Source organism: Drosophila yakuba, chromosome 2L, assembly GCF_016746365.2.
Source record: "Drosophila yakuba strain Tai18E2 chromosome 2L, Prin_Dyak_Tai18E2_2.1, whole genome shotgun sequence".
Lineage (NCBI taxonomy): Eukaryota > Metazoa > Arthropoda > Insecta > Diptera > Drosophilidae > Drosophila > Drosophila yakuba.
In genome coordinates this window covers 197,885-222,730 of record NC_052527.2, presented here as the reverse complement: position 1 = coordinate 222,730, position 24,846 = coordinate 197,885, and the positions used below count along the sequence as shown (strand labels likewise).

The 24,846-nt window shown below is 38.9% G+C and overlaps 5 protein-coding genes across 11 annotated transcripts in view; 2 read left to right on the top strand and 3 right to left on the bottom strand.

The window, feature by feature from the left end:
- The window catches only part of LOC6526267 (protein split ends), a 45,964-nt gene extending 26,782 nt beyond the window's left edge, over positions 1–19,182 (bottom strand). For 4 of the 6 annotated variants that reach the window (XM_039370671.2, XM_039370673.2, XM_039370672.2 and 1 more), the window contains exons 1-3: positions 18,410–19,182; positions 18,181–18,195; positions 15,177–15,610 (exon numbers count right to left, since the gene is read on the bottom strand). In XM_039370671.2, coding sequence (XP_039226605.1) covers positions 15,177–15,379 — 203 coding nt within the window. In that variant the 5' untranslated portion in view covers positions 15,380–15,610; positions 18,181–18,195; positions 18,410–19,182. Of the gene's footprint in view, positions 1–1,827; positions 1,915–15,176; positions 15,611–18,180; positions 18,196–18,409 lie in introns of those variants that run through there. The other 2 variants (XM_039370676.1, XM_039370678.1) reach the window with 2 other exon arrangements.
- A 309-nt stretch (positions 19,183–19,491) lies between these two features.
- Positions 19,492–20,379, top strand: LOC6526266 (vesicle transport protein SFT2C). Its single transcript, XM_002087352.4, has 2 exons — positions 19,492–19,783; positions 19,860–20,379. Exons 1-2 carry the CDS (start codon positions 19,616–19,618, stop codon positions 20,289–20,291), a joined length of 600 nt encoding a protein of 199 aa, XP_002087388.1. The 5' UTR covers positions 19,492–19,615; the 3' UTR covers positions 20,292–20,379.
- A 157-nt stretch (positions 20,380–20,536) lies between these two features.
- Positions 20,537–22,099, bottom strand: LOC6526265 (U5 small nuclear ribonucleoprotein 40 kDa protein). The gene is made up of 3 exons (XM_002087351.3): positions 21,896–22,099; positions 21,681–21,810; positions 20,537–21,498 (listed from the first exon to the last, which is right to left on the bottom strand). Exons 1-3 carry the CDS (start codon positions 22,001–22,003, stop codon positions 20,693–20,695), a joined length of 1,044 nt encoding a protein of 347 aa, XP_002087387.1. The 5' UTR covers positions 22,004–22,099; the 3' UTR covers positions 20,537–20,692.
- A 110-nt stretch (positions 22,100–22,209) lies between these two features.
- LOC6526264 (NADH dehydrogenase [ubiquinone] iron-sulfur protein 5) lies at positions 22,210–23,185 on the bottom strand. Of its 2 annotated transcripts, none has more exons than XM_015197886.2 (3): positions 22,749–23,185; positions 22,463–22,680; positions 22,210–22,389 (listed from the first exon to the last, which is right to left on the bottom strand). In XM_015197886.2, the coding sequence occupies exons 2-3, from the start codon at positions 22,673–22,675 to the stop codon at positions 22,297–22,299; spliced, it is 306 nt and encodes a 101-aa protein (XP_015053372.1). In that variant the 5' UTR covers positions 22,676–22,680; positions 22,749–23,185; the 3' UTR covers positions 22,210–22,296. The 2 variants fall into 2 exon arrangements, with proteins under 2 accessions (XP_015053372.1, XP_002087386.1); XM_002087350.3 differs by having other exon boundaries at positions 22,856–23,008.
- Positions 23,021–24,721, top strand: LOC6526263 (putative tRNA pseudouridine synthase Pus10). Its single transcript, XM_002087349.4, has 2 exons — positions 23,021–23,155; positions 23,226–24,721. Exons 1-2 carry the CDS (start codon positions 23,036–23,038, stop codon positions 24,606–24,608), a joined length of 1,503 nt encoding a protein of 500 aa, XP_002087385.1. The 5' UTR covers positions 23,021–23,035; the 3' UTR covers positions 24,609–24,721.
- Positions 24,722–24,846: the final 125 nt, after the last annotated feature.

Here is a 24,846-nt window from a genome sequence, read left to right as displayed (position 1 = left end):
TGATTCTCTTGCTGTGCCGCTGTACTTCATTTGTTTATACATAAATCGACTTTAAAGCAAGGGAAATGCAAAATATTAGTGGGCACACTATATGCACTCCCACTGCAGAGTTCGTTTAAAAGTATGTAACATGTCGGCTTCTGTATATATTGTCTGTATATATCATCAAGATCATACAACCAAGTAGATCTAGTCATTTTCTTTGCACACCTTTGAATAATGTTTAGATTTCATTCATTTTCGTTCTTATTCCTAGAGTGTATGTTCTTTGTACTCCTAATTGGACTACAACTAGCATAGTTAAGAAGCTGGGCGTGGCACTTAGTCTGATTGGCACTTATGCACTGGCACACCACTTCATTGTAACACATATTCGCATAAAAGCGCACTAGCTATATACGAAATTTGAGAATCGCGGAGGAAGGCGATGAAAATATACTAAAAAGGAAAGATTAAATACCATAGCTGTATTGGAAATTTGAGAATCGCGGAGGACGGCGCCAAAAAAATATACTGAAGATGGAAGTTTAAATAAAAGAAAGGCGCTAAAATATACTGACGAGAAGTTTAGATGACGTATTTTAAAATCTATAATAATACTAATAATAATAAATATTGTCGAATTCTTTATGGTATAAATGCATACCCTAACTGATGTAATCCTGTCTTCTGTGGGTGCCCGCCCGATGTCATATCTAATATAATATAATTGTATATTAAAGTATGCCATTTGCATGCCCGTATTTTTGGGCCCCGTTAAAATTATAAATACCTGAACTGCTTAGAATGAATTTTATTAATTTGTTACTTGCCACGTAGCTGTTGCTGTTATTGTTTTTCGAATTGGTTGTATATGCATTTTTCTTTGGTTTGCTAAGTTCTACACAGCACGTTTTATTACTTTGTAACAGTACTACAAATTGAACGTATTTTCACAGATAAACAATTATTTATATTCTAATAAAAAGTAGTATAATTTATGACCCTTTAATTTTTAATTAATATTAAAACAAATCCATTACTAAAAGCGGTGATAATAAAACAAATTTAAATCTCGAAAAAAGCTATTGACCTAACTGAAAACTGCCATCATTTTTTTTTCTTCTTTTGCTTCTTATTTTCTGTTTTTTGTCTTCTGTTTAGCCCCGAGCCACGAATACAACTTAAAGACGAGTCGCCAAGTCGTTAAAAAACCTTGAACAGCTCTATTAATTTTTGTTAGCCCCTATGCATTATTTGCTTATTTGTTTAAGCCGGCGTATACATATCTGTGTACCGAATTCGATATTATTTGTCCAGATTTATTGACAGTTTAGAGAGTGGGTCTCTTTTTGGGCTTGGCCATAACAGCATGTTTGTATTTCATTTCCTTGTTATGACCGGTTTTCGAAAATCTATTATAATCGCTAAGTGGGTCACACAACACCGATGGATATTTAAAATGCTATCGGTTCACAGACTTCCGAACGGTAATGCGTATATACTTTTTCAGCTGTCATTAGTTGTTCAACTCAAGTGCATCAGCACGCAGCAAGGAATCAATTGTGGACAGCTTTCCATAGTAAACAAATTGGCAAATGCGTAACCGAAAGAGAGGGTGACGGGGCATATTACAGTACGTTGCACTAAGTTGACAAGAAGTACCCTTTATTTATTGTTTGATTTAAATATATATAATAATTATCGCATCACTGAAGAAAATAAAATGTGAAAAAAGCTGGTTGTAAGGGTCAACTTTGTAAGAAAGACGCTGATCATTGAACCGAGCGGCAGACTTTCAGACTATCAGATATTTAAACGAAATAGTTCACTGACTTGTAAACTTACATTACTATCAACATTACTGTCGTCACTCAATGGCTGCCTCAATAATCCAGGACTTGAGGCAGGCAGTGTCGCTTTAAGGATACGCACCTATAAATAAATAAAATCAAATATAAATTAGAATTTTGTATATTTCAAACAATACTTAAAGATATTTTACAATTTTATAAATCATTGCAATGCTTTTCCATAGAGAATTTTATCGATTCTTCTACATTTATCAAGCAAAACGGTAGCACCTCTCTCCCCATTTGCCAAAAGTACAAAAGTTCAAGTCGCTTAGACGATGCCAAAAACTGGCAAAAGCCAAAAGGTAAAAATACATTATTTGTAAGTGCATGTTACTATTTTTAGGGACAAGAGAAGAGACGAAGCTCACACACACACAGAAGACAATAAGTAACTAAATCGAATAATAGCCACAACATTAAATACCGTTAGCCAACAAAATTCTCTTGAACTCATGTTAATGCAAAAATCTCTCACATTTTAGTCAGTTGTGTAATTGAACAAAGAGAACTATTTTTACATTTTTTATATATGACTATTTTAGGACAATTGCGTCGCCAACTTTCTGTAAATTCTTAACTTTTTAAGCAATAATAAATAAGATTTTAATAAGTTTGACATTTGGGTGATTTACAAATTTGTTCTAATTTTGCATTTATATTTTCCGGAAAATGGTTAAAGCTTTAAACTGTTTCGTGCATATTAGGGCATATTTATTTTTGCTGGGGGCTCAGACATACACAAGAAACTTTAATGACACTGACGCAGAGTTTTGTTTCGTTCGCCAAAAATATCAAGAGAGAAACTGAGAAGACGAAAAAGCAGGCGGGTAAAAAGAAAATAGACTATTGTGTATTGTATATACAATAAGTCTTGAATTTTGTATTGTTTGTGATTATATAAAATGGAGATTTTACACCCCAAACCCCCTTCTTGTATCCCGCTTTATGTGTCGAAACTTTGGCTGCTATTTATTTCTCTTCGCTGTAATCTGTTTTTTATGCGCTTTAATTTGTTTTCTTTTCTCGCATTTTTTCGTTTCTTGTTATTTGCCAAAAGTTTATTGATCTCTTGCTGACATTGGAGTCACACAAATGCCGAGCAGACAAAAGAGATACATAGAAACACACAGAAAGTAAGCGGGAGATATTATAAATGCACGTACATATACATATGTTTAATGTGTGTTTGTAGGTACAAATTTATACACAAATATACGCCTGGAAACTTTGAACGACTTACTTCGAGTTGTAAAGAGTCTTTAGTGAGTCTTTAATTTAAAAAAAACGTGTCCAAAATTCCAAGGGCAAATTGCTAAAAATACCGAAGAGGAAACACTCTTTTTAAATCATCGGGGCCGTGAAAGCTTTCATATGACACAAGAATTACAAACGAAGTAAGAAAAACAAACTGTAGGTAGGCGACATTTGGGCAACATTGAGCAAATTAAAAGACATTAAAAAAATGTCGTCTGCTGAATAGAGAATGAAAAATGAAAATGTAAGAATGCTTTACACGAATGTTGTGTTTCAAAATAGATAATGGATTTAAAAAAAAATTAAGAAAACGTTGTTTGTGGTCTTGCGGTAAATAATGTCAATGAAAATATAGTTATTTCTGACAGACAGAATCAGATAGGTTAGCAATTATTTTTTAGCAAACTCAATATCAACAACCGGCATCCTTTTGGGGCGTATAACAAAAACAATTTGCCTCAGATAAAATTAAAGTTTTTTTTAACTAAAAACGATGACTATGACCAGAATAGAATTGAGTTTGACTTAAAATCTGGGGTCTTTTTTAAGTATGCAACACAAGCTCTTACCCAAAAAAGTAAATTACGTAAGACCACCAAATTCCCAAGTTTTATTTATTTTTCTTGGCAATTTTTATCGAAATTCTAACTAAATGTTAAAATCATTCGCAATTCCACCAGCTTGGTAACCGGTACCTAAAAGTCCAGGAACTTGACTACAGCCTTTCCTGGGTTTTGTTTATTTGTCATTGCAGACGCGACACATACAATTAACCACTAAACATAACTGAAGACAATGACGAGTATACGAATATTGCAGCCATGAAAGAAGAGAATAAAAAGCTTTTGCCGGATTTTTGGTTTGTGTTATTTAGTAGGAGGGGCCAACAAACCCAATCTAGAACGTGGGTGGTGGAACTGAACATTAAACCCAATTTCACCAATATACTGCACTCGGCATACAAAGAAAAAACGAAGAAATGCACTGCAGCTTGGGTCCGCACGCGACTTTAAAAGTACTCACGCGTGCAAATTACATAAGCCAGCACAGAAATTATAAGCTAAAATCATAGAGTATTCGAATTAAACTTCATATAACTAAAATGGAAGAATAATTGCCATTTAAATATCAATCCCAATATTAAAGGACCTACCCATTCTGTGTAGGCCATGAAGGCGAGTGGCAGATGAAAACACCTCAGAAAATGTAAAACTTTTTAGGGATCCCACATTTAGCAAAAGTTGGTGAACGCATCGCACAGATACCATTACGAATTTAGGTACTGCCATAGGCTCCAGATACAAAGTGATCATTTTCCCGACAGCTATTTTAATTCACTTAATATGAATTTAACAAGACCAAATGGAAGTCAAAGGAAATAATGTGTGTCTGATAAGAAGGTACTTCAGGAAAAAATCTGAAAAAAACAATACGAGATGAAACTTAAAGTTTTTCGGGCTCGTTTCAAGTGGCGTGCGGAGCTGACCTAAGGACTTATCTGTCATAAAGGGCTCATGTTCCCCCTCAACGATCGGGAACTAAGTGGATCGGTAAAACAGAAACAAATTTAATCTAGCGATTCTTCAAGATACCGAGCAGACCCAAAAGGTAGGTACAAAAACCTTTTAAAATATAATAAAACCAAAAACAAGAGGATAAGGAGTCAGGAGGAAAAAAATATGAAATGAAACCGCAGTGCTTAAGTAGTCGAATACCATAAACCACACGATCTGTGTGGGAAGCTAAAAAAACAGAAAAACGCAGAGTTGAGTTCCTCGACTATCAGATACCCGTTATTCAGCAAGTCAGAGTGCAAAGGACATTTAGTTGGCATATAGCTAGAAATTGACAACAGAAATACTGAATTTAAATTTATTTAGAATATATACTTATTTCTTAACACAAACATCTGACAAAATATGTAAAACGAACCTCCCCTGCAATGGTTTGAAATACGCGTATATGAACGAATATATTCGCCTGAGAAAACTCTAACAACATAAACTGGTTTACATAGTCAACCAGGAGCAGCCAGCAAAAATTAAAGATAACTCAGTTGATACCCCTTTTCGAGACTATATAATATATAATAACAACTAATGATTTGAGCAAGGAATCATAAATTAAACGATCGAATTAATGTCAATTAAATTTTTATTTTAGTAAAATAAACCAATATTCCAAAGTATAAAATGCGCCAATTTAAAATTAAATCTACAAGAATATATGTTTAATACATCCAAAATTAAATAAACCATCATAATGTTAAACAATGTATAAAGTATTAAGATCTAAGACCATTGTGCTTGTAAATTTACCAATCAAATGGTTAGTTTAACTCGAATTAAAAATGTAAACAAAAGCTTTACGTATGCGAGAATAATATTTTATTTGCCTATATTCGAGTAATTTTCTGGTCTTATATGCCCTTTTCTCCAAACTTACCCGCGGGCATCACGACGAGACTTACATTATGTTTTGTGTTTTTTTGTGAGTTGGCAGCACCTACGTGAGCCGCTAACCGGTTTCAAGACTCAAAGGTAACTTGAATAACATTTAAACTTACTGCTGGTTTCTTTATATTTTTCTGTCTGTGTTTCCTTGGTTTTTTTTTCAACGCACAACAGGTACATTCGTTGTTGTTGGTAGCTAACAGTCAGAGCTGGAGGTACACGTATGGTATATACGGTGGCGGTCTGTTTATATGGAGATTTCCTCAGTCTGTTCTTCTGTCATTCTTTCCGCCTGTGTTTGCCTTGGTCTTTTGTGGCTCCTCGAAATGTATATACTTGTATATACATATTTCTGATTCGCTATATAAATATATACACGTATATGTATATGGGCTTTGTATGGATAGCACGAAGAAAGAACTCAGCTTAAAAGTGTTTAGCATTGCCTTGTCGAGTGTCTTGAAAGCAAGTATATAAACGAGCATTTACTAGACATATTTCATATGTACTCTATAATAGAGATTCCTTGCCATCCTAATTGACCCTTTTATAAATAGACATAAAAATAAAACTGTGCAGACTGATTTTCCTAGGAACAATACTTGGTCTAAGAAGAAGAATTTCGAAATTTCGTCCTCGCACTCCCACTAGCTCTGTAAGGGTATATAAAAGACGGGGAAGTCGTCTATTGCGTACCCTTTTGTTTTCGCAATATAATCAATAGGTTATATTCCACACGGTTGCTATGTATGGAAAATAGCATTAAGTTGGCAGAAATCGTCAAAAATAAAAACAACGGCTTGTCAAAGCTATTATTATTTCCTAGCCCTTGTGCAATGTGAAGCAATTACTATTTGATGCTCACTGATATTTACATTTTTTAATTATTTGTGTACCTGTACAAGTTTAGAGGCCCGAATTAACAATGCAAATCCGGTGCTAGGCACGACTTAGAACCGAAGAATACGAAATAGAATGGACAACCAGAATATCAAAATATAACAATAAAAAACAAAAACAAATAAAAAAAAATCCCCCGAAAGCTGAAATGATTAATTACGAGAGATAACTGGAAATTACCCGGCAGGGGTTAGAGGTTGATTTTACTTTAATTCTCCATCAATTCATAACAACTCATATACATATTTAAAGTATAAGTAAGATAATACTCCTTAAATTCTCATAATTTGTTAATTCAAAATGACATCTAAGTATTTAATTGGAATGCAAATTGCTAATCACACTAAAGGTCACTAGGTAACCTTATCCAAATTTCTTTCACCCCATATCAGTCAATAAAGTCCTGAAACCGCTGAATAATCTAATATTCCTTGACTACACGACTAATCGCATTCTTTAAACAGACTTTTATTTTATTTGAACTTCTATTTCCTAAACTATTAACATTCCCTATATGAACACATGCAGCAGTGTTTTTCCCACTCTTGGAAGAACTCGGCTACAGTTAACGTAGTACGTTACTCACATGTTTAAATTCCTTATCAGCAGAACTCTTATCTAATCGTCGGAGGGGATTGCATTTGTTCATCATATATAAAGTATATACAGGCCTATATAAACGCGTAAGCTTTTATGAGCTGATAAAAAGTACGACTCGGACATTTAATATGATTTGATAAGTTCTTTGTTAACCGATTTAATTGAAAAATAGATAAAGTGCGATAAGCTGCGCAGGTATAACAATGCAAGTCTTAAAATATTACTTAAGCTGTTCAAATGTATTTGAATTTATTTTTTCTAACTCATTTTTAAATGAATATTACATTATTGTTAACCAAAGATTTGACTAAGTAGTAGTATATAAAACCCACAAAAAAACATTTGTAATATAAAAATGGAAATGTTAGAAATGATCTTGTTAAGTTCTCTGATAAGATACGACAATAGATTCATGTTCACCACTCTGAACGTGCGAGGAGTTAAATAAAATTTTCCCAAATGTAAATGCAGAACTGTGGCCCTGTCATAAAGATCTATAGTGGCATTATTATTTGCTGCTTTATCAGAATGACACACATACCGCGTTGTATTTTGTATTTTCAAGCCCAGAACCTACGGAGGAAACGAAGGGAACACCCACAATTGTACAATGAGATACTACTAAAAAGGACTAAAAAAACAAACGAAAATTTAGCTTATTTATGATTTTATTTTGTTGCCAGAATTGATTCAACATATGGGCCATCTTGAGAGATTATTTAGTTTTTTCATATATTCAATAGCAATGTGGAATTTGCCATTACTTAATGTAAACAAAGAAATAATCTATTTGTACAACACCTAAACTAAAAACAAACAGACGAAACTTTAACGTTAAAGCGAAAAAATCAACGAATATTATCGACTTTTATCATGTTTTAAAGATAAAGATATGAACTGCATTTCGCCCATTTTTTTTTTATTTCAACATAATTACTTCGACCAAAACTTAAAGAAAGGCGTTGTACCCATGCTTATGGTTTTCCTATTTACCATTTGTACCAAGTACCTATTGTTAATACGGCTGCGACAAGCCAAAGTAAGGGATATCTAAACCCACAGATAGTGTTAGTACATATATGTGCGCAGCCTCAAGAATTTGCACTGTTAGGCAGAGGAAAAAACAATAAATCGACCCCATTTGCAGCGGCCAAAGCGACCACAACGACAATGAGGAGACATTTAAAGGCAGTTGCAACCACTTTGACTGACAGCTGCAATTTGAGATCGAGAAAAACGAGAAAAACACAGGAAAAGCTCTGAGAAACTCAGAAGTGCAGCGCAGAAATCTTGCAGAAGAAGCGAACGCTGACAGTTCGCGAACTCGGTTTCAGACGGCAAGTTGGATTCTTCAATTCTTCAGTCCGAGACAAAAATTCAAAGATACGCCAGCTGCAGCAATAGCAATAAAAGTAATGAAAACTAGTTGCAACTAGTGCAAACATTCAAACGGGTTTAACTCTGCCTCAACAGCTGCATGTCTGAAGTGGGTGTTCTTCGTTTGTCGCTCCTCTTCCCATCGACTTAGGTAAATTTTAAGCTGTTTGAAGGAAAAATACAAGTCGGAGTTTAGGCGACTTTAATCTTGAAAAAATCATTTATGACATGACAACCAATCACCTGCATAAAAATAACAATAACAAGAGCGAACGCTATACGACTATCAAAGTGAGGGGGAGAAATTAAAATTCTTTTGCCAACCCATAGAAAATAAGAAGTAAAATAGTAAAAAAGAAAAATTGTCTTTTCAAGATAAGCAACGAAACTAGAAAAGGTTAAGTTTGCGAGCCTTTGGTGTCAGTATCAATTCACCGACAATCATATAAATTACAAATGTAAAAATTGTATTTGAGAAAAGCACCTAAGGTAGTATCCGGGTGCTTTTGGAGGTGTTCTAGAAGAAGAAGGGTCGGCGAACTGGCTCACTGACTGAATCTAAAGCGAAGACGACCATTTCCGGGTGTCCAAGTCGGTATTCAGCTTCCCGTCATAGTCGCTGGAAATCGAGTGAAATGACGTGGAACCTACCCCTTTGCAGAAGCCATTACAGAGTGGTCTATGTTCGGTGTATTTATAAGCTTCAAAATAAGTAGCTGTAAGATAACCAAAAAAATACAATGTGAAACTTTATGATACAAAACGAAACCGGCATAGCCCTGCAAAACCCAGCATAAATCAAACGAGGAAGGCCCAGAGAAGAGTTGAAATACAGCGACCTGGAACAACAAATGGTTTCATTTATGGAATTCAGTTCCAGTAAAAAGGGGGAAAAGTGCTTTGCCAGAGTTTGCATATTTGCATTCGAGCATTCTTTTTGGCTTCGCATAATGCACAGCTGCTTGTTGTTCTCATTTACCGCTTCCCTTTCCTGCCTTTTCCTCCCTTCATTCCCCACTGCTTTCATCCACATATTCCACTACGCCGATATTACGTTGGGCGTATTTTGAATGTCAAAGTTATTTGCTGCTGAATAATAATCAGGGGCAAGCTAGAAGGGTTCTTTGAATGCAACAGAACAACTTTAGTTTCGTTTTCCTCTCGGTGAGGTGAGGTGATTCCAGAATTTGCAAAACAAAGAGCGACCAAAGCTCAAGGTCCAAAGACCGCTTGATGAGAGCGAGAAGTAAAATAAAATAGAAAATGGAAAATCGAGAACGGAAAAAGCTTTGTCATCGAACCATGAAGTTTGCCCGCCGCAGAAAGCCAGAGAACAATCATTCAACAATACATATGATTGTATCTCGTATCTCTCGCATTATTCTGGACAATTTCTGCTATTATCTTTGGAAGTAGCTCGGCTCTTTCTTTGTGCTAGCCCCAGTCAGACAGATGGAGGGATTTGGCAGACATATGTATATTTAGACGGGAAGAGTGCTGGGCTGGGCTAAACGAATGAGTTTGAAAGCGAAAGGCCGTTGCAATAGCAGGGAGCGAATTCAACATTGGACAAGACAAAAGAAACAGGAATACAAATTGCAATTGGAAACAAAAAATTAAGGATATTATAATTTTATATAATTAAATTACAATCAAGAAAACAGTTCATCTATAGCTTTTACGTCTTTCTACCTGTTACATACTGCTCAACAAATCGAGTAAAGCCTTTTACTCTGCGTATATAACCTGTATAATTAACATATCCGGGTGAAGACAATGACCTCCCATTTCTATTTTTCTGAAATGCAATGAAAGACTGACTTCTCGTTGGCCAAACCGAAGTAATACGGAACAAGACAAGTCATGAGAGTTGAAACGCCCTCTCACAAACTAATCAAAATCAATTAGCAGAGTAGCGCTACATAAATTACAGCAGAATATTTCGGTTGGACTAGTAAGTAGTGTCTCCCTCCCAATTTTTTGTTTCAGTTACAATAAATCGGCCTCTTCTAAGTTTTTTAATTGGGTTTGGGCTATGCCGTACCATTAGCGACTTTTATTAATTGATTTTCATTATTTTTAATATTATTAAAAGAATAATGGGGGGCGCATAAGGCAGATGGAAAAAATCTAAGTAATTGAAATTATTGTCAAATATTGCAATTGCACTTGAGGAACCTTCCCTATGACAAAAAAAATAAATAATAATAAATAATTGGATTTTGGTATTATCGGTGAAATCTATCAACAAAAAAGTAGAAGATAGATTTCTATTTATCAATTTATCAAATGTGCGGGCAGTGGGTGAGAGGAAGTGTCCTCTCTTTCTTGTCCAATTGATTAAAAACGTATTTTATTGCTAATCAGGCACGGACTTTGAATTGTACAAGTGTGTGAATATCTGTGTGTGCATGACTCATTTGCAATTAAACGGCAAAAGCGAGAGAGCCAAAAGCAGAATGAACGAGAGAGAGCACATTTTAAGTGCCGCAAAAATGCCAGCATAAAAATAAAGCAGTCGCTGTTATAAAGGCAGAAGAAGAGGCACAAGACGGCGACAATAACAAGAAGAGGAAAACCTACAAAGGCAGCGACCACAAAGGCAAAGATACAAAAATCCATACTCAGATACATTTACGAAACTACACCACACTACCACACAACCACACAAACAGAAACTGGCTCGCTCGCTCGCACACATCCACACATCACATGCATACTGCGACGTCGACGTTGGCTGCAGCAGAGTCAGAGACTGATGTTTACACAACGTGCGGTATATTTGCAAGATACTCGTCGAACAACAAAAAAAACAGCAGCAAATGCTGCTTGTATTTTTTCTTTCCTTTTTTCGACTCTAATTGAAAACAAGCAGAGTGTGTGTGTGTATAGAAAAAACAAGAAAAACAAGCACATCGAGCGTCTACAGCTGGCTCTGGGGTATTATTGTATCTGTAGATGCGAAATTGCAAACCCCACCAACAGACAACGTTGCCAAACTTCAGCGTATTGCTTTTTCGTTTTTTCCTTTTTGTTTTCTCTGCAGCTTTGTAGCCGCGTAGCCATAGTTTGCGTACATGGTGTGTATCTGTGCCTTTGCGGCGCAGCGTTCTCTCGCCTAACGATGAAAATTGCTGCAACAATGTCGCTTAATTTTCATGCGGCCAGGCCAGCAGTGTTATTATGTATGCACCTGATCGGGCCTTTATGATAGGCCTCAGAAAGTCGAAAAACCGGTTAGCTTCGTCACCCAGCCCCCTCCTCGTCAGCATCATCAGCTTCAACAACCATAGTCCCAACCCAAGTCCAGGCCCCAACTGGTTATTACTAAACAGGTAGAAGAACTCCAAAACCAAGCCAAACAGAACCCGAGCCGCCTTCATCATCCTTCTCCAATTTCCTTACTCGATACTCGATATCACGTATGGCTGTTTTAACAGATGCGACCACAAGTTTATTAAGCTTTGCTACGATTTTAGCAAATCGCAATTTCTGGAAATCTATATATGGTTCAATGGATTAGTGTAAGAACAGACATTTAACCAACTGGTTCGGAAACAGAGAAGTATATTGTTATTTCTACCACAAGTCCAAGATGGGTTACACTTACATACATATGTATGTAAATTGTTGACATCTTCTCTTCTGTATGAAAGCCATAATTCTGTAGTCTCCTCTTTGCCAGCTCTTTTGGAATAATAATCGATTCTTGCTGTGCATTCTTTGTGCTGGACTCTGTGCCTCGTCGCTCGGTCTCACGAACACAGGGCCAAACAATCTCATACAATCGCCCCTTGACGATAATCTTTTGTGTCTGCCTGTCCGGTTCTTTAGCACCTTTTGTCAACGAGAAGTTCGGCAACGCTGCGCACTGGAGAGGCGGAGATACTGAGATTTGGCTCCATCTCCACTTCTCTGGCTTCTGCTCCAGAGTTTAGTTCACCTCATGTGCGAAATTATTTGGGAATTTTCTAATTTCCCATACAAAAGCTTCGCCGTCACACGCCTTCCCGCCTCTAGACCCCCCTCCTTTTCCCCTTTCGAGCGACTTCGTCACGTTCCCTTGTGATATCTCAATCCTCGCATTGCATGACTCTCGTTCGGTTTTTGCTATTTTTGTTATTGTCGTTTGGTATTACGACACTGCTCAAAAAACAATGAAATGTGCAGTGCCAGGCATAAGTAAGTAAAACAATAGCGTCGAAACAGCGGAATATCTTCAACTATAAGCAAATGCATATGTTATTGCCCAACTGGCTGGATCCCGACATTATAATCAATCCACTCGCCAAATTATTTCTTACCTCCCTAAACGTAAACCAGTAGGGCAATATCGGTTTTAAAACGAAAACAAAATAACAAAATTCGGGTGCAACCAGCATGCGTCTTTCCTAAATTGCTTTATTTAAGGAAAAATAAAAGCATTTCAAGATTAAATTTATATTATCCTATAATCAAGGGGTCCTCATCAAGAAAAATATAATAGGATGCGTCAGCTTGTGTCATATAATTCTAGTTTAGTTCGGATGAGTAACCAGATTTAAAAAGAAACCCAAAATCGGACCATGACTAAACCTTTGAATAAATATGAAGTACGAGAGTACAATAGTATAAACTTATTGAGAATAGTAAATAACATATACATAATAGATTTTTTAATTATGTTTCTCTAATGAACTACTACAAAGAGAAGCCATCTATAAGACTTATAGGACGCTAGTTTCTTTCTGTTTCACTATCTAATCTATATTTTTGACTTTGAGATTCCCCTCTCTCAATGCCAAAAAGAACAAAAAGCGGGCAACACAAACTAAATATTTTCTCATGCCGCACAAAAACAACAAAGAAAGCCAATTTAACAAGAGCAACAATTGTAACTGTAACATGACATTGAAGCAAGTCAAAAACACTAAAAAGCAATACATACACACATACATATGCACAGAATTTCGTCTATATAAAATCGTACGTAGATCATTATTATTTTTGTTGTTTTTGCTGTCCTTCCATAGCGTGCTAAAAAGCCAAGCACGAAATTCAATTTAATAAAGCAATATTAGTCGACGTTGACGGGGTTACATGGACGGGACGACAGACAATATTAGGAATAGAGATAGTTTTTAATGCTATAATCGATGCCTTTACATTTTAAAATGATTTCTCAAATGGAATATCAAATTTAACCAGATGTGACAGACCGCCTAAAAAAAACACAATCTTCAACGCCCTAGAAAAAATTTAAATATAAAGCTTATCTCGCCTCTCTTTCTAATATTCGGCAGCTGCAAATGAAAAATTGCGCATTTTGCTCAGTGCACAGTACTCAAGAAACCAAATTGGAAAAGAGTAGATATAAAAGTTCCTAATTGAGGGCTGCAGCTGAAATATAATTTCATTTTATGCTGCTTGCAGTGTCTCTTGTGGTTGCTAGTTGCTGGTGGCTCACTTATTTGCTTAGGCCACTGGGTTCATTGTCAATGTCAAAAAACAATGACTGTTTTTAACCCGCGACGATTCCACGATTTCTGTTGGTAATTACCGCAAAACTATTAAATGGAGCTTTGCCCTCTGTCGTCGTCTATCCTTCATGCGGGCCCAATGCATCAGCAACCGCCCTGAAAATCAGCAAACACAAATGTGTTGGTCTAGTCTTGCTTTGAAAAATGTTAAATTTTGGCTGTGCCTAATGAAGCAATTAAGTTATTTGACTTTTGCACTCAAGGAAAATATAAAGAATAGAGAATAGAGGAACGCAAAACTCGTTTGACTCACAAAAGAAATAAAGAAAACATAAAACACAGGCAACCGAAATCCGGCAGAACTTAACACATTGCTCAGAAAAGTTCTTCTGTTTAGGCCCCAAAAACACGCAAATAAAGCAAAACAAAATTATGAAATGAAAAAGTATTACGCAATAAACGCAGGTGGAAAGGAGGTATGTGTGTATACCTGTGAAAGACTGTCCTCCCTTGAATATTTTCAATTCATCAATCAACTTTCAGTTCTTGTGGGTAGCAACCAAATTCATTTAATAAAAACCAAATAAAAATTGAAGTGAACAAATGCATTGTCAAAACTGAAATATTCATTTCGCAATTGTATGCGAAACATAAAAGCATAAATTCAAAGAAAGATCTGGGGATCTGTGGGGTTTAATCAGATCTGCAGCGCTATTGCCACATACCATATCACCTCCCCCTCCCTTTCCATTATGCTAGAATCGGTTCCTGATTCGCTTACCTCATGGGTGTACTCGTAGTCACTCACATACACCCATGCCAAGTGGAACCCACTCAGGTGAGATACTAAGATAGAAAAGCAACATTGCGACAAGTCAAGGTAAAAAGTTACGCATTATTTTTCGGGCATGGCCAGCCATTAGCGGTTGTGCCTCACGCATTGCCAGGTTTGAGGTAAATCAAGGGGAGGGGCAAGGGGTAGCGTTCTGACACGCAGCCAGCTCAAGAATTCATATCACACAGACTTTTATATCCCAACTCAATGATAAGAGCTGGCTCGCGTGGACAGCAGCGAATACCAGTAGCTGTTACTGGCCTACGCTGGCATCATCTATCTTAGAGATATTATTTACATACATATATATGTATACAGTTTTCGATGTGGTTTGTTTTTGGGTTTATATTTTTAGAGGATTACGACTATTTAATAAATACTATTATTGTATCTTTCGTTTAAGTCAATTGACTGAAAGTTCGGCAAGTACATATACCACATCATATCTTGTTTTTAGACTTACCTTTTCAATTTTTGATTATTATTATTATTGTTATTATTGTTGTTATTGTTGTTGTTATTAATAATGGTGCTGCTATCCACAACGAACTGTTGTTGCTGCTGTTGATGCTGTTGTTGTTGTTGTTGCGGAGTAGTAGTTTCGGCTAATTTTCCAAAACAAATGTTACGGCTATTGTCGCGTACCATGTTTCGACAACGGAACATTCGCAGCAGAATCTTCTTCTATTTAGGAGGAGCATTGCGTCGTATGCCGCGAATGGAGGGGCATCATTTTAAATGGGCGCCCTCCTTCCCATTAAACATTATGCACTCTTTTTATATATTCCAGTGTGGGGATTGTTACGATACTCGGCTTGCTTGATTTAAGAACTTTGATGGATATCTTTCTTTTATTTTCTTTGGTAAGATTTCCGCTTTACTTGCACATTTTTAACACTGTATAACGAAATGGGGATTATAAAAGATACAGGGAATTGGTGGATTAGATCCAGCTGGCACTCATTTTTATTTAACACTGCACGTGCACTTTATATGGGAGCTTTTACTTTGTGATTACATTATTTGACTTTTTTTAATCCAATTCACTTTTCCACTAATTTGGTATCCACTAATGCCAATTTGCCTTAATTTACCAACTAAAAATACGCTTTTAATTTAATTCAACTAGAGCAATTTAAATTTATTGAAATTTCAATGGACCCAAGATGTGTTCTCCTCTTTTGCCTCAATTTAAGCGAGGAATACGGCATGTACTAAATATACATATATACAAAGATAAACTTCTTGTATAGGGCCATTTCCTCTGCAACAATACGAATGCGAGAAGGTGGAAAATGCGAGCAGCGACGTCAGCAGCGCGTTATTATAATCCCCCATCCCCCGTAAAGAGGGTTGGTGGTACAGCATGTTAAAATTCCATGCACTAAAGAAGCATGGAAACTACAAGAACAACACAAACTCGACGCTGAAGCTGAAGTTTGGCAACGTTGCCGCCAAGCGCCATTTCGCTTGCTCTCGCTCTGCCTCGCTGCGGCTTTCGTGAAATGCGGCAACGTCGCTTTGTTTGCTTATAATTGACGTTTGCCGTCTGACGTGGTTGCCAGAGCGAGATAGCCAGCTGTTGTTGCTGCTTCAGCGCACAAAGTACATAGGGTGTTTGGTTTTGTGTGTGCGCGCTATATACTCGTGTACATAAAGAATTTATAGCTGGTACTTTTTCTCGTACATGGAAAACGAGAAACTCGCTGTGTATTTATAAATGGCTATGTGGTCATGTGGTGCGCTTCTTTCGCTTTGTTATTGCACGTTCTTCCATAATTCGTGTAGTTTTGTAGCTCTAAATCTCCTACGTATTTTCTTTTGGGGCGCAGCAGTAAATCACCCATACATCTGTCATTTTCGTTGTTGGTGTGCGTGAGCGAGAAGCTCTATCGTTGAGTGCCTTATGTGCATCTCGCTCTGATGCACGGAATAGGACCCATCGTTGCCGTGAAAGTTTCTTCGCTGCCACCGTCGCTGTTACCGCGCTGCTCAAACAAACTTGGGTTCGCAGTGCTACACGATTTCAGTCGCTTCGCAGAACTGGTGGGGTGCGGCTCGCAAAAAGTCTATACTATAAGGACCCCCACTCAAAAATCCCAGCTAATTTGCTAATTGGGCAACTAGGATACAAAAAGATCTTTCCGATATATATCCAAATGCTTGTCGTTATTTTGTTTTGTTTTTTGGTTCGCCATTTTGGTGTACATCTCTTTCAATCATCATCCCCTCTAGAGGAGGAAAAAACCCATTAAAGTCAGGCGATTCAACTAGAACTCATGAATATTGTCAGCAGCAGCAAAGAGAAACCAGTTTTAGTATGTATTTAGTAGTATCTGCTTTTCGTGTTGTGGCTACGTGACCACACACCAACAGCATTTACTAGAAAGAGAGCGCTAACTTTGTAGTTTTCCTCTCCCCAATCTCACACACAAACGGGGTGCTCTGTGCGCACGCACACAAAACGGGTTAAGTAAGAAACAAAAAAAAAAAAACCGCTGTACTACATTGCTTTGTCCCGCTCACACAGCAGCTGAATCGATTTTTCAAACGACACGACAATTCCTCTTCTCCACTCCTCTCCTATCTGTTGTCTCACTCTGACTCGCGCGGCAACGGCTGCCCCCTCTCCTTTGCTCCCTTGCGTTGTTCGTTTTTGTAGTTTGGAGTCCGCGCACACACGCAGTATTTATATTTATATATACGGGTTATATATAGTCGCCATGTTACTTTTTCGAACGTTGGGGGAGCTGTCAGCCTGGATTTTTCGCTACAAATTTCCAACGTCTCTCACTGCCGCTGCTTCTGCCGACGTCGCCATCCCAGCCCGTTGCACGTCATCCGTTTCAGTATGTATGTGTGCTTTGAATTTCTGATGAAATTCTTTGCTTTCGAGTTAATTGCTGCCCGCCGTCGGCAGCAAAAAGCCTCTGCCTCGGTCACTGCTTCTGCCGGCGTCGCTACCGCCGAGCTCACATTTTTTGTTGTGCCAATTTTCTTTGTACTGGTGTTCTACCAATTGCTTTAGACCGCCCGAAAAAGAGGAAGACGTTTCTGCTCTAAACTGAAAATTTTCTGGGAGTATTGGACGATTTTAAAAGACAATTCTAACCTGACTTTTGTCCGAAATCAACTAATCCCTAGTTATATATTTAGGTCCACTCAAGCTGGTCTTTTATGCTCTTGCCGAGAAGAAATTATAAAAATGTATAACAAGAAGCCTATGAAAAACTCTGAAAACATGTTTTATTTTGATTATTCCAAAGGATTTTTAGTTGATAAATTATGGCATTTTTTATATACGGCCTTATTTTCCTTTTATTAGACATTTAGTTAAGCACTTCTTTAATCACATACCCAAATTGTAAAATACGTGGGATTTTATTGGGCAATCACATTAATTTCGTGAATGGATTATTTGCTCCATTTAAGTTGATTTTTAACCATTGATGTCGATCCATTCTTACCATTTGCGTTGAGAACTGAAACGAAATACAGATAAATATGATAAAATGAATTAGAACTGCTAATATCTTTCCATGGATTTAAATTCATATGCAAAGATCCAATGCAAAATGTTACTTAAAAAAATATGTTTTCTAGCTTGGTTATACAAATATAATAAACATGCTGTTTTAATTGCATTCCCTTGATATATTTAATTTATTTACAAATAAATAATTTTTCAATACTTACACCATTGGGGCTGCTTTCCTTGGCTGATCATGTAATCCTTTTTCGCTGCCTCAGTAGTTTTATTATTGTAAACCCGATTTGGACTTTATTCGAAACTGACGCATTTTACACGTTGTATTTCGAGGCAAAAGGTTTTGGTGAGCTATTTCGATAATTTCCAAAAAAGGTATCGACGCGACCGTTGAGTTTTGCCTTTCTGCGTGTCGAACCGAAATAACCGAACCGAGTCCAAATGTACCGATTTGATTTTATTTAACACTCGGTGTATTTTAATTAATTCACTCTGGGTTATGAGGTGACTTTTTCATTCGGCAAAAGGCATCACAAAAATTGAATGGGAAACAATAAAAAAATTGAATTTTTATAATTCAGTAGGCTTCCTTGTTGATCAATTTACTTTTGCCTGTTTTTGCTTGTATTTTATTGTATTTCGATTAACGCTTACGATATTCCTCTCGCCGATGTTGTTGTTGCTGATGTTGTTGCTGCATCTGCCTTCGTATTGGTGAATTAATGCATTTTCGCACACAAAAACACTCGCGCACACACACACTCAGATATATAGCAGCCGCTGCTCACACACACACTAAGAAGGGGGAAGGGGTGGAGACACTTGCCTTTTTCAGATAATAACAATTTATTTTCGCTGTGTGTGTTTTGGCGGCGTTTTGTTTAATCGCCCGCCGCCGTTGTTGTTGTACTGCTTTTTTTTTGTAGCTCGCTGCTAACGACGCGCGCGGTCCGTTCACTCCAAAAATATTCAAAACAATGTGACCGTAAGTGATGCGCTTAGTGTGGCCGACGCAATGTGGTCGCAAGATGGTCGGTTGAAAATCCAGAAAACTTAATTTAATACCAAAAATATACTAAACTTTTAGCTTTGTCCAGCACCCAAACCATTAACATACGTCGGTCAACAGAATTATGTTAAGTGTCTGCCCTACATTTGCTTCCATTTAATGTTAGCATTTTTAGATACCCGATATACTAAATAAACAGATGCCTCACAATGTAATATGCTCTAGCTCTATTTCTCGTTTTACTTATGAAAAGTTCAATCACATATCAAAGACTAGCGAGATATAGCTTTAAACTTAAAGCATAGGGTAGCTAAGGAGGCAGCTCTAGCTGCGTTGGTTATCGTTATCGCGGTCAGCAGCTTGTTTTGTTTTGCTTACACGACACACAAATAAATAAAAGGGAAATATGAGTAATTTAAAATCGGACCTGGACGAGTACTTGCTACTGCAGAGTGATCAGAAGAAACCCAGCTTCAACGTTAAGTTGCCACAGCTGAAAGTTCCATTTTTCTCCAGTTCCGACCCAGAAGCAAATAGTTTTCTTAAAGATACGGACTCATGTTTTCCAAAATTGGTGGGTCTATCAATCGTCGGTGTGTTCAGAATGTGTCGATTGCTAACTTGAAATTCTTCCCTCAACTCTCTTCCAGTCTCGCCTGCAGCGAATCGTGGGTTTCGTGGCCTGCCTAGGAATGGGAGCACTGTGCATGACCCTCTCCACAATCTATATTCCCGTCCTGATACTGAAGGCCAGAAAGTTCGCCCTGCTCTACACCCTGGGCAGCCTCTTCTTCATCTTGAGCTTCTGCTTTCTCTCCGGATTTGGGTCCTTTTTGAAGCAGATGTTTTCGAAACCAAGACTGCTCACCTCGCTGTCGTATAGTTCCTGTTTGATCCTAACTTTATACTGCGCCTTGGTGGCCAAGAGCACCGCATTCACGGTCCTCTTCGCAGTGGCCCAAATAATCGCGTTGCTCTTTATGGTCCTGGGCACAGTTCCTGGCGGAGCTACGGGGCTCAAGTTCTTCGGACAACTCTTCAAGAGCACCGTTTCCGCTTCATCAAGTGTTCTGCCTGTATAAAGGTAGGGTCAAGCTCCACCACCGCAGCAATGAAAAGTAACTTATTAACCCATTGATGAATCTAAAATAAATCTTATTTGTGATACCACGCGCCTCTCGACTTTACGGTAGCTACTGTGTACATCATTTACTCGCAGGTCTGCCATTTAAAATTTACTTATTACTATCAGCAACCATCTGCCACGTTCGAGTTGTTCTTTCTATATGCCTACGTTTGTACGGACAAAACTGGTGTGTTAAGCAAATTTCGTCTAAACAATTTATACTTTATTGACGTTAGCGACTCCTGCCTAGCGACTTCAGATGATTTGTGCATAAGAAATCATCTAATCCCCAATCTATTTAAAAAGTATCGTGAGTTAAATTAAGTGTTGTTTTCGCTCTTGTCTATTTCAAATTGGTCAATCATCGATCTCTCCCAGATACAAGGTCTTATCGCTGGATCCCGAAAGAATTAGAGGCTCTTTGGGGCTGAAGTCCACGGCATTAACACTGCCATTGTGTCCGGGCAGTTTGTACAGTATTCTCCTCGTATTTACATCCCAGATATAGACATGGCGATCGGCGGAACCCGATGTTATTTTATCGCTTCCCGGCGACCAAGCGCAGCGCAGCAGGTTCTTCTCAAAATTGTGCTGATGTCCCTGGAAAACCTTCACACATCTTTCTCCAGGTGCATAAGGTCTCACGTCCCAGACCCTCAAGGTGTTGTCCATGGCATTTGTCAAGACAAAGTCTCCTTCGGGGGACAGGGACATTCCGGTAATCGTATCCGAATGCCCGCGCAAATGGTGCAGGACGGCCTGTTTTCGTATGTCCCAGATTTTGACTTCGTTGTCGATCCCGCCGCTAATTACTTGTTCGCCAGTGTCACCAAAACAAACCGCTGTGACTTGAAAAGGCGATTCCAAAGTGTGCGCGGGGTGCTTCTTCCTGGCATCCCAGATCTTTATGGTGCGATCATCGCTGCCCGAGCAGAGAAGCTGCTGACCCCTACGCGAGCCCTGAACGCTGTTCACGAAGTTGCCATGCCCCTTGAACCGTCGTTGCCGCTGTCCCGTGGCTATGTCCCAAATAGCAAGCGTTTTATCGGTGGAGCAGGTGAAGATGTGCGATCCATCCGGCGTAAAGTGGGCTTCCATAACAGCTCCACTGTGTCCCGACATGGCCATCACATTCTCGCAGTCGTCGTACACTTGCCAGATGTCTGAAAACCACATTAGTTGCTTTACGTGCTCTTGCTATTGTCACCGATGTTCAAGCACTACAGATTCATTTGTGCCCAATAATGGGGTATTATAGGCTCACAAATCGTGGACCTTCACGGAACCATTGAACAATTTAAAGGGATTGCTTGGTATTTGGCGACTATCAGACAATTTTACTCACATATTTGCCTATCAAACCCAGATGAAAGCAGCAACTCCCCCTCGGGATGGAATTCCGCTGTGAAAATCTCTCCCTCATGTCCTTCCAACTGCATAATGGGCGCCTGCAGGTTTGATGTGCGCCTCACTCCCTAAACATTATTATAATAAGTATAATTGAAGTAAAACCAAATTCACTGAGATGTTTAGTATGCTTCTTCTTGCTAGCACGCTTACCGATTCAAGGAGCGCTTTGTCCCTGTTTGTGTAGGCCACCAGATCATTTTTGCTACGCTTGGCCTCTTGGGCCAAAACCACGCTATTATTGGGTCTCTTAGTACCCATTATTAAGAATTTATTTGCAAAAACTGAAGCCTTATAAAGTTTTTTCGGTTGCTCAAACAATATGGCTGTGTGACCAGAGTACGGAAAGTAATGTAGCCGACATAACTGTTGGCGGTAAAATTTAGCTATTTCTGAACAGATGTGGCTACTTTTAGTGAGAACAGGTGGAAGTGGAAGTTGGCAACTCTGGCAAAAATACCGAAAAATTTTTACCAGAATTATGTTTCTCTTTTTATTTTTACACAATTTGCGGATTTACAATGTGGAACTAACCAAGAAAACAGGGTCTCCGTCTAATAGGCATCTACGCGTGGAGGATCCGCAAAGAATTCCTGTCCCTTACGCTCTCCCTTGAGCCACTGCTTATAGCGCTCGTTTCGCATGGCCTGAAAGAGGTTTTTTAAGCAATATAGGCTTAATTACAGATCGTTAGGAAATTGCAGCTAAAGGAAAACCCACATGGAAGCGCATCAGTTGCTTCTGCATGCCGACGCACTCCTGGAAGTCGGAGATCAGGTCGGCGCACTCCCGCTTTCCACGCTCCAAGCCATAGGCCTCGAAGCACTCCATCATCTTCATCTCGAATTTTCCGCATTTGTCGTAAGTCTGGTGGTTAATGAGGCACCCGGTCAGATCGGTTAGGGGCAGGCGTAGAAAGGGAGTAAGCGACATTTTGTCTGTGGAGTGAAATACACACAAATTCAGTTCGATTTGGATGCACCACTGTTGTTCACTGTGACGTAACAATAAACAAAGTGTTTGAGCCTTGCAGCCAAGCAGCGTTCTCTGGCTATCAACAACTTCTTTCTGTATTCCCTTCAATGCTTCGTGGGGTTTATCCTGATCACACACCTTAAATTGTTGGCAATACCCAAGGAATTGTCTTATATCGCCTTAATTTCAGCACAAAAACAAAACTGTTATCGATTTCCGATATCGGGTAGCGTTTTTCGAGACTCGACAGCTGATAGTGTTGTCTAGCGCGCGAACCGCTTCCACGTTTTGTTTATAAATTGAATTTTCCGACAAGCCATGAAAAACCAGGATTTGGTGGAATACCTAAGGTCCTGCGGGGTGTGCGAAATCTGCCAGCTGCGTTACCTGAAGGCCAGAGGCGCGGAGTACAGAAACATCAACGAGACTTTGCAAAAGGTGAGAGAGCTGTTTACTTTGAATTTGTTGACAACTAATTGATGTCCGACTTGTCCGTTTAAATGTACAGTTGGATGTGAAACTGAATGAATACGTGAAAAACGAGGAGCTTGTAGTATCCGCAGAGAATCAACCTGCTAAAAGGGCCCGTCTGGGCGTTTGTTCCACGTGCCTGGGCCTATTCTCAAAAGACTTTCAGAATGAGCTGCTCAGCAGCATTTTGGCATCGGATTTCGCGAAGTACGACTGCCAGAAAATCGTTTTGGCCATTTGCTTACCGATGTCGCTGCAGCTGAGACAGCTGGCCATGTGGTTTGCCTTGCGGAGAAGGTTTGGAGCATCTATAGAGGAAAGCAATCCCCCAGACGTGCCCATAAAGGAGGCTGTCAAGCTGATCCTACACCCGATAATCTGTGAAAAGCTGGACAAGGGCTACGATGCCAACGGCCTGATGATCAATATAGACCTCACGCACAATCTGGAGGACGAGGAGGTGGAGAAACTGGTGAAGTTAAACAAGGAAGCCTTTCCCGCCAAGGCTTCGCATCAAAAGCGCATTGAAATCTCGAGGGGCTTACTAGAGAAACAGTATCAGCCCTCCAAAGTAAAGGCGGAAACCTTTGAGAAATATTTTCAGATACCCTGCTCGAACGTGGAGGAATCCATAAAACTTATTTCTATAGATCTGCAAGGACCTGTGGTTTGCGTAGCTGGCAGATATCGGAAGCTGAGCCGGGAACTTTCACACACTCCCTGGATTTTGAATGGCAAGAGGCTAATGGAGGAGAGTATCGAGGAAATTATAATCAGGGATGTCGGTCCCCACTTCACAGAGAAGCTGGGTAAGATCACCTTCATGTCGAGTGGTAGAGAAGACGTCGATGTGCGATGTCTGGGGAAAGGAAGGCCTTTTGTTCTGGAAATTCCAAATGCCATAAGGAGTTGCCTAAGCAAAGATGAGGCCTTTGCGATGGAACGGGCAGTGGATGCATCTGGTATGGTGTCCATACATAACCTCCAAGTCGTGCCCAGGGAAGAACTGACCCACATAAAGACGGGAGAGGAGCAGAAGAAGAAATTCTATCGCGCTCTTTGCGCCCTGCAAGAACCAGTATCAGTGAAGATTCTGGAACAACTGCAAATATCAACGAGCTTTGACATACAGCAGAAAACCCCCATACGAGTTCTTCATCGTCGTCCTCTGCACACGCGTCCGAGGACCATTTACAGTGTCAACGCCAGAGTGCAACGTGGAAATCCAAAGGCCTTGATCATCGATATTGTCACTCAAGCGGGGACATACATCAAGGAGCTGGTTCATGGCGAATTTGGCAGGACCACGCCTTCATTGTCCTCGATCATAGGCAAACCCATCGATATCCAAGCGCTAGATGTGGTGGGAATCGATTTGGATTGGCCCAATGAAGTGGATAACTCCATACAAGAGGAATAGCGATATCATTATTATTAGGTACAATTCCATTTAAATGTTATATGTTAAACACATAAATTGCAAAAGCTGGAGGAGAACAAACAACAGAATATAATGACGAATTTTTAAAGAAATTAGTAAATAAGGTTGGTTATGGGACTTTCAGTGCAAAATCATCATAGGCGAGATTACGTAGTATATGGACAGCCCGATTCCCTGTCTGTCCAATCTTGTTCAGTATTATTTCGTGACTTTGAAT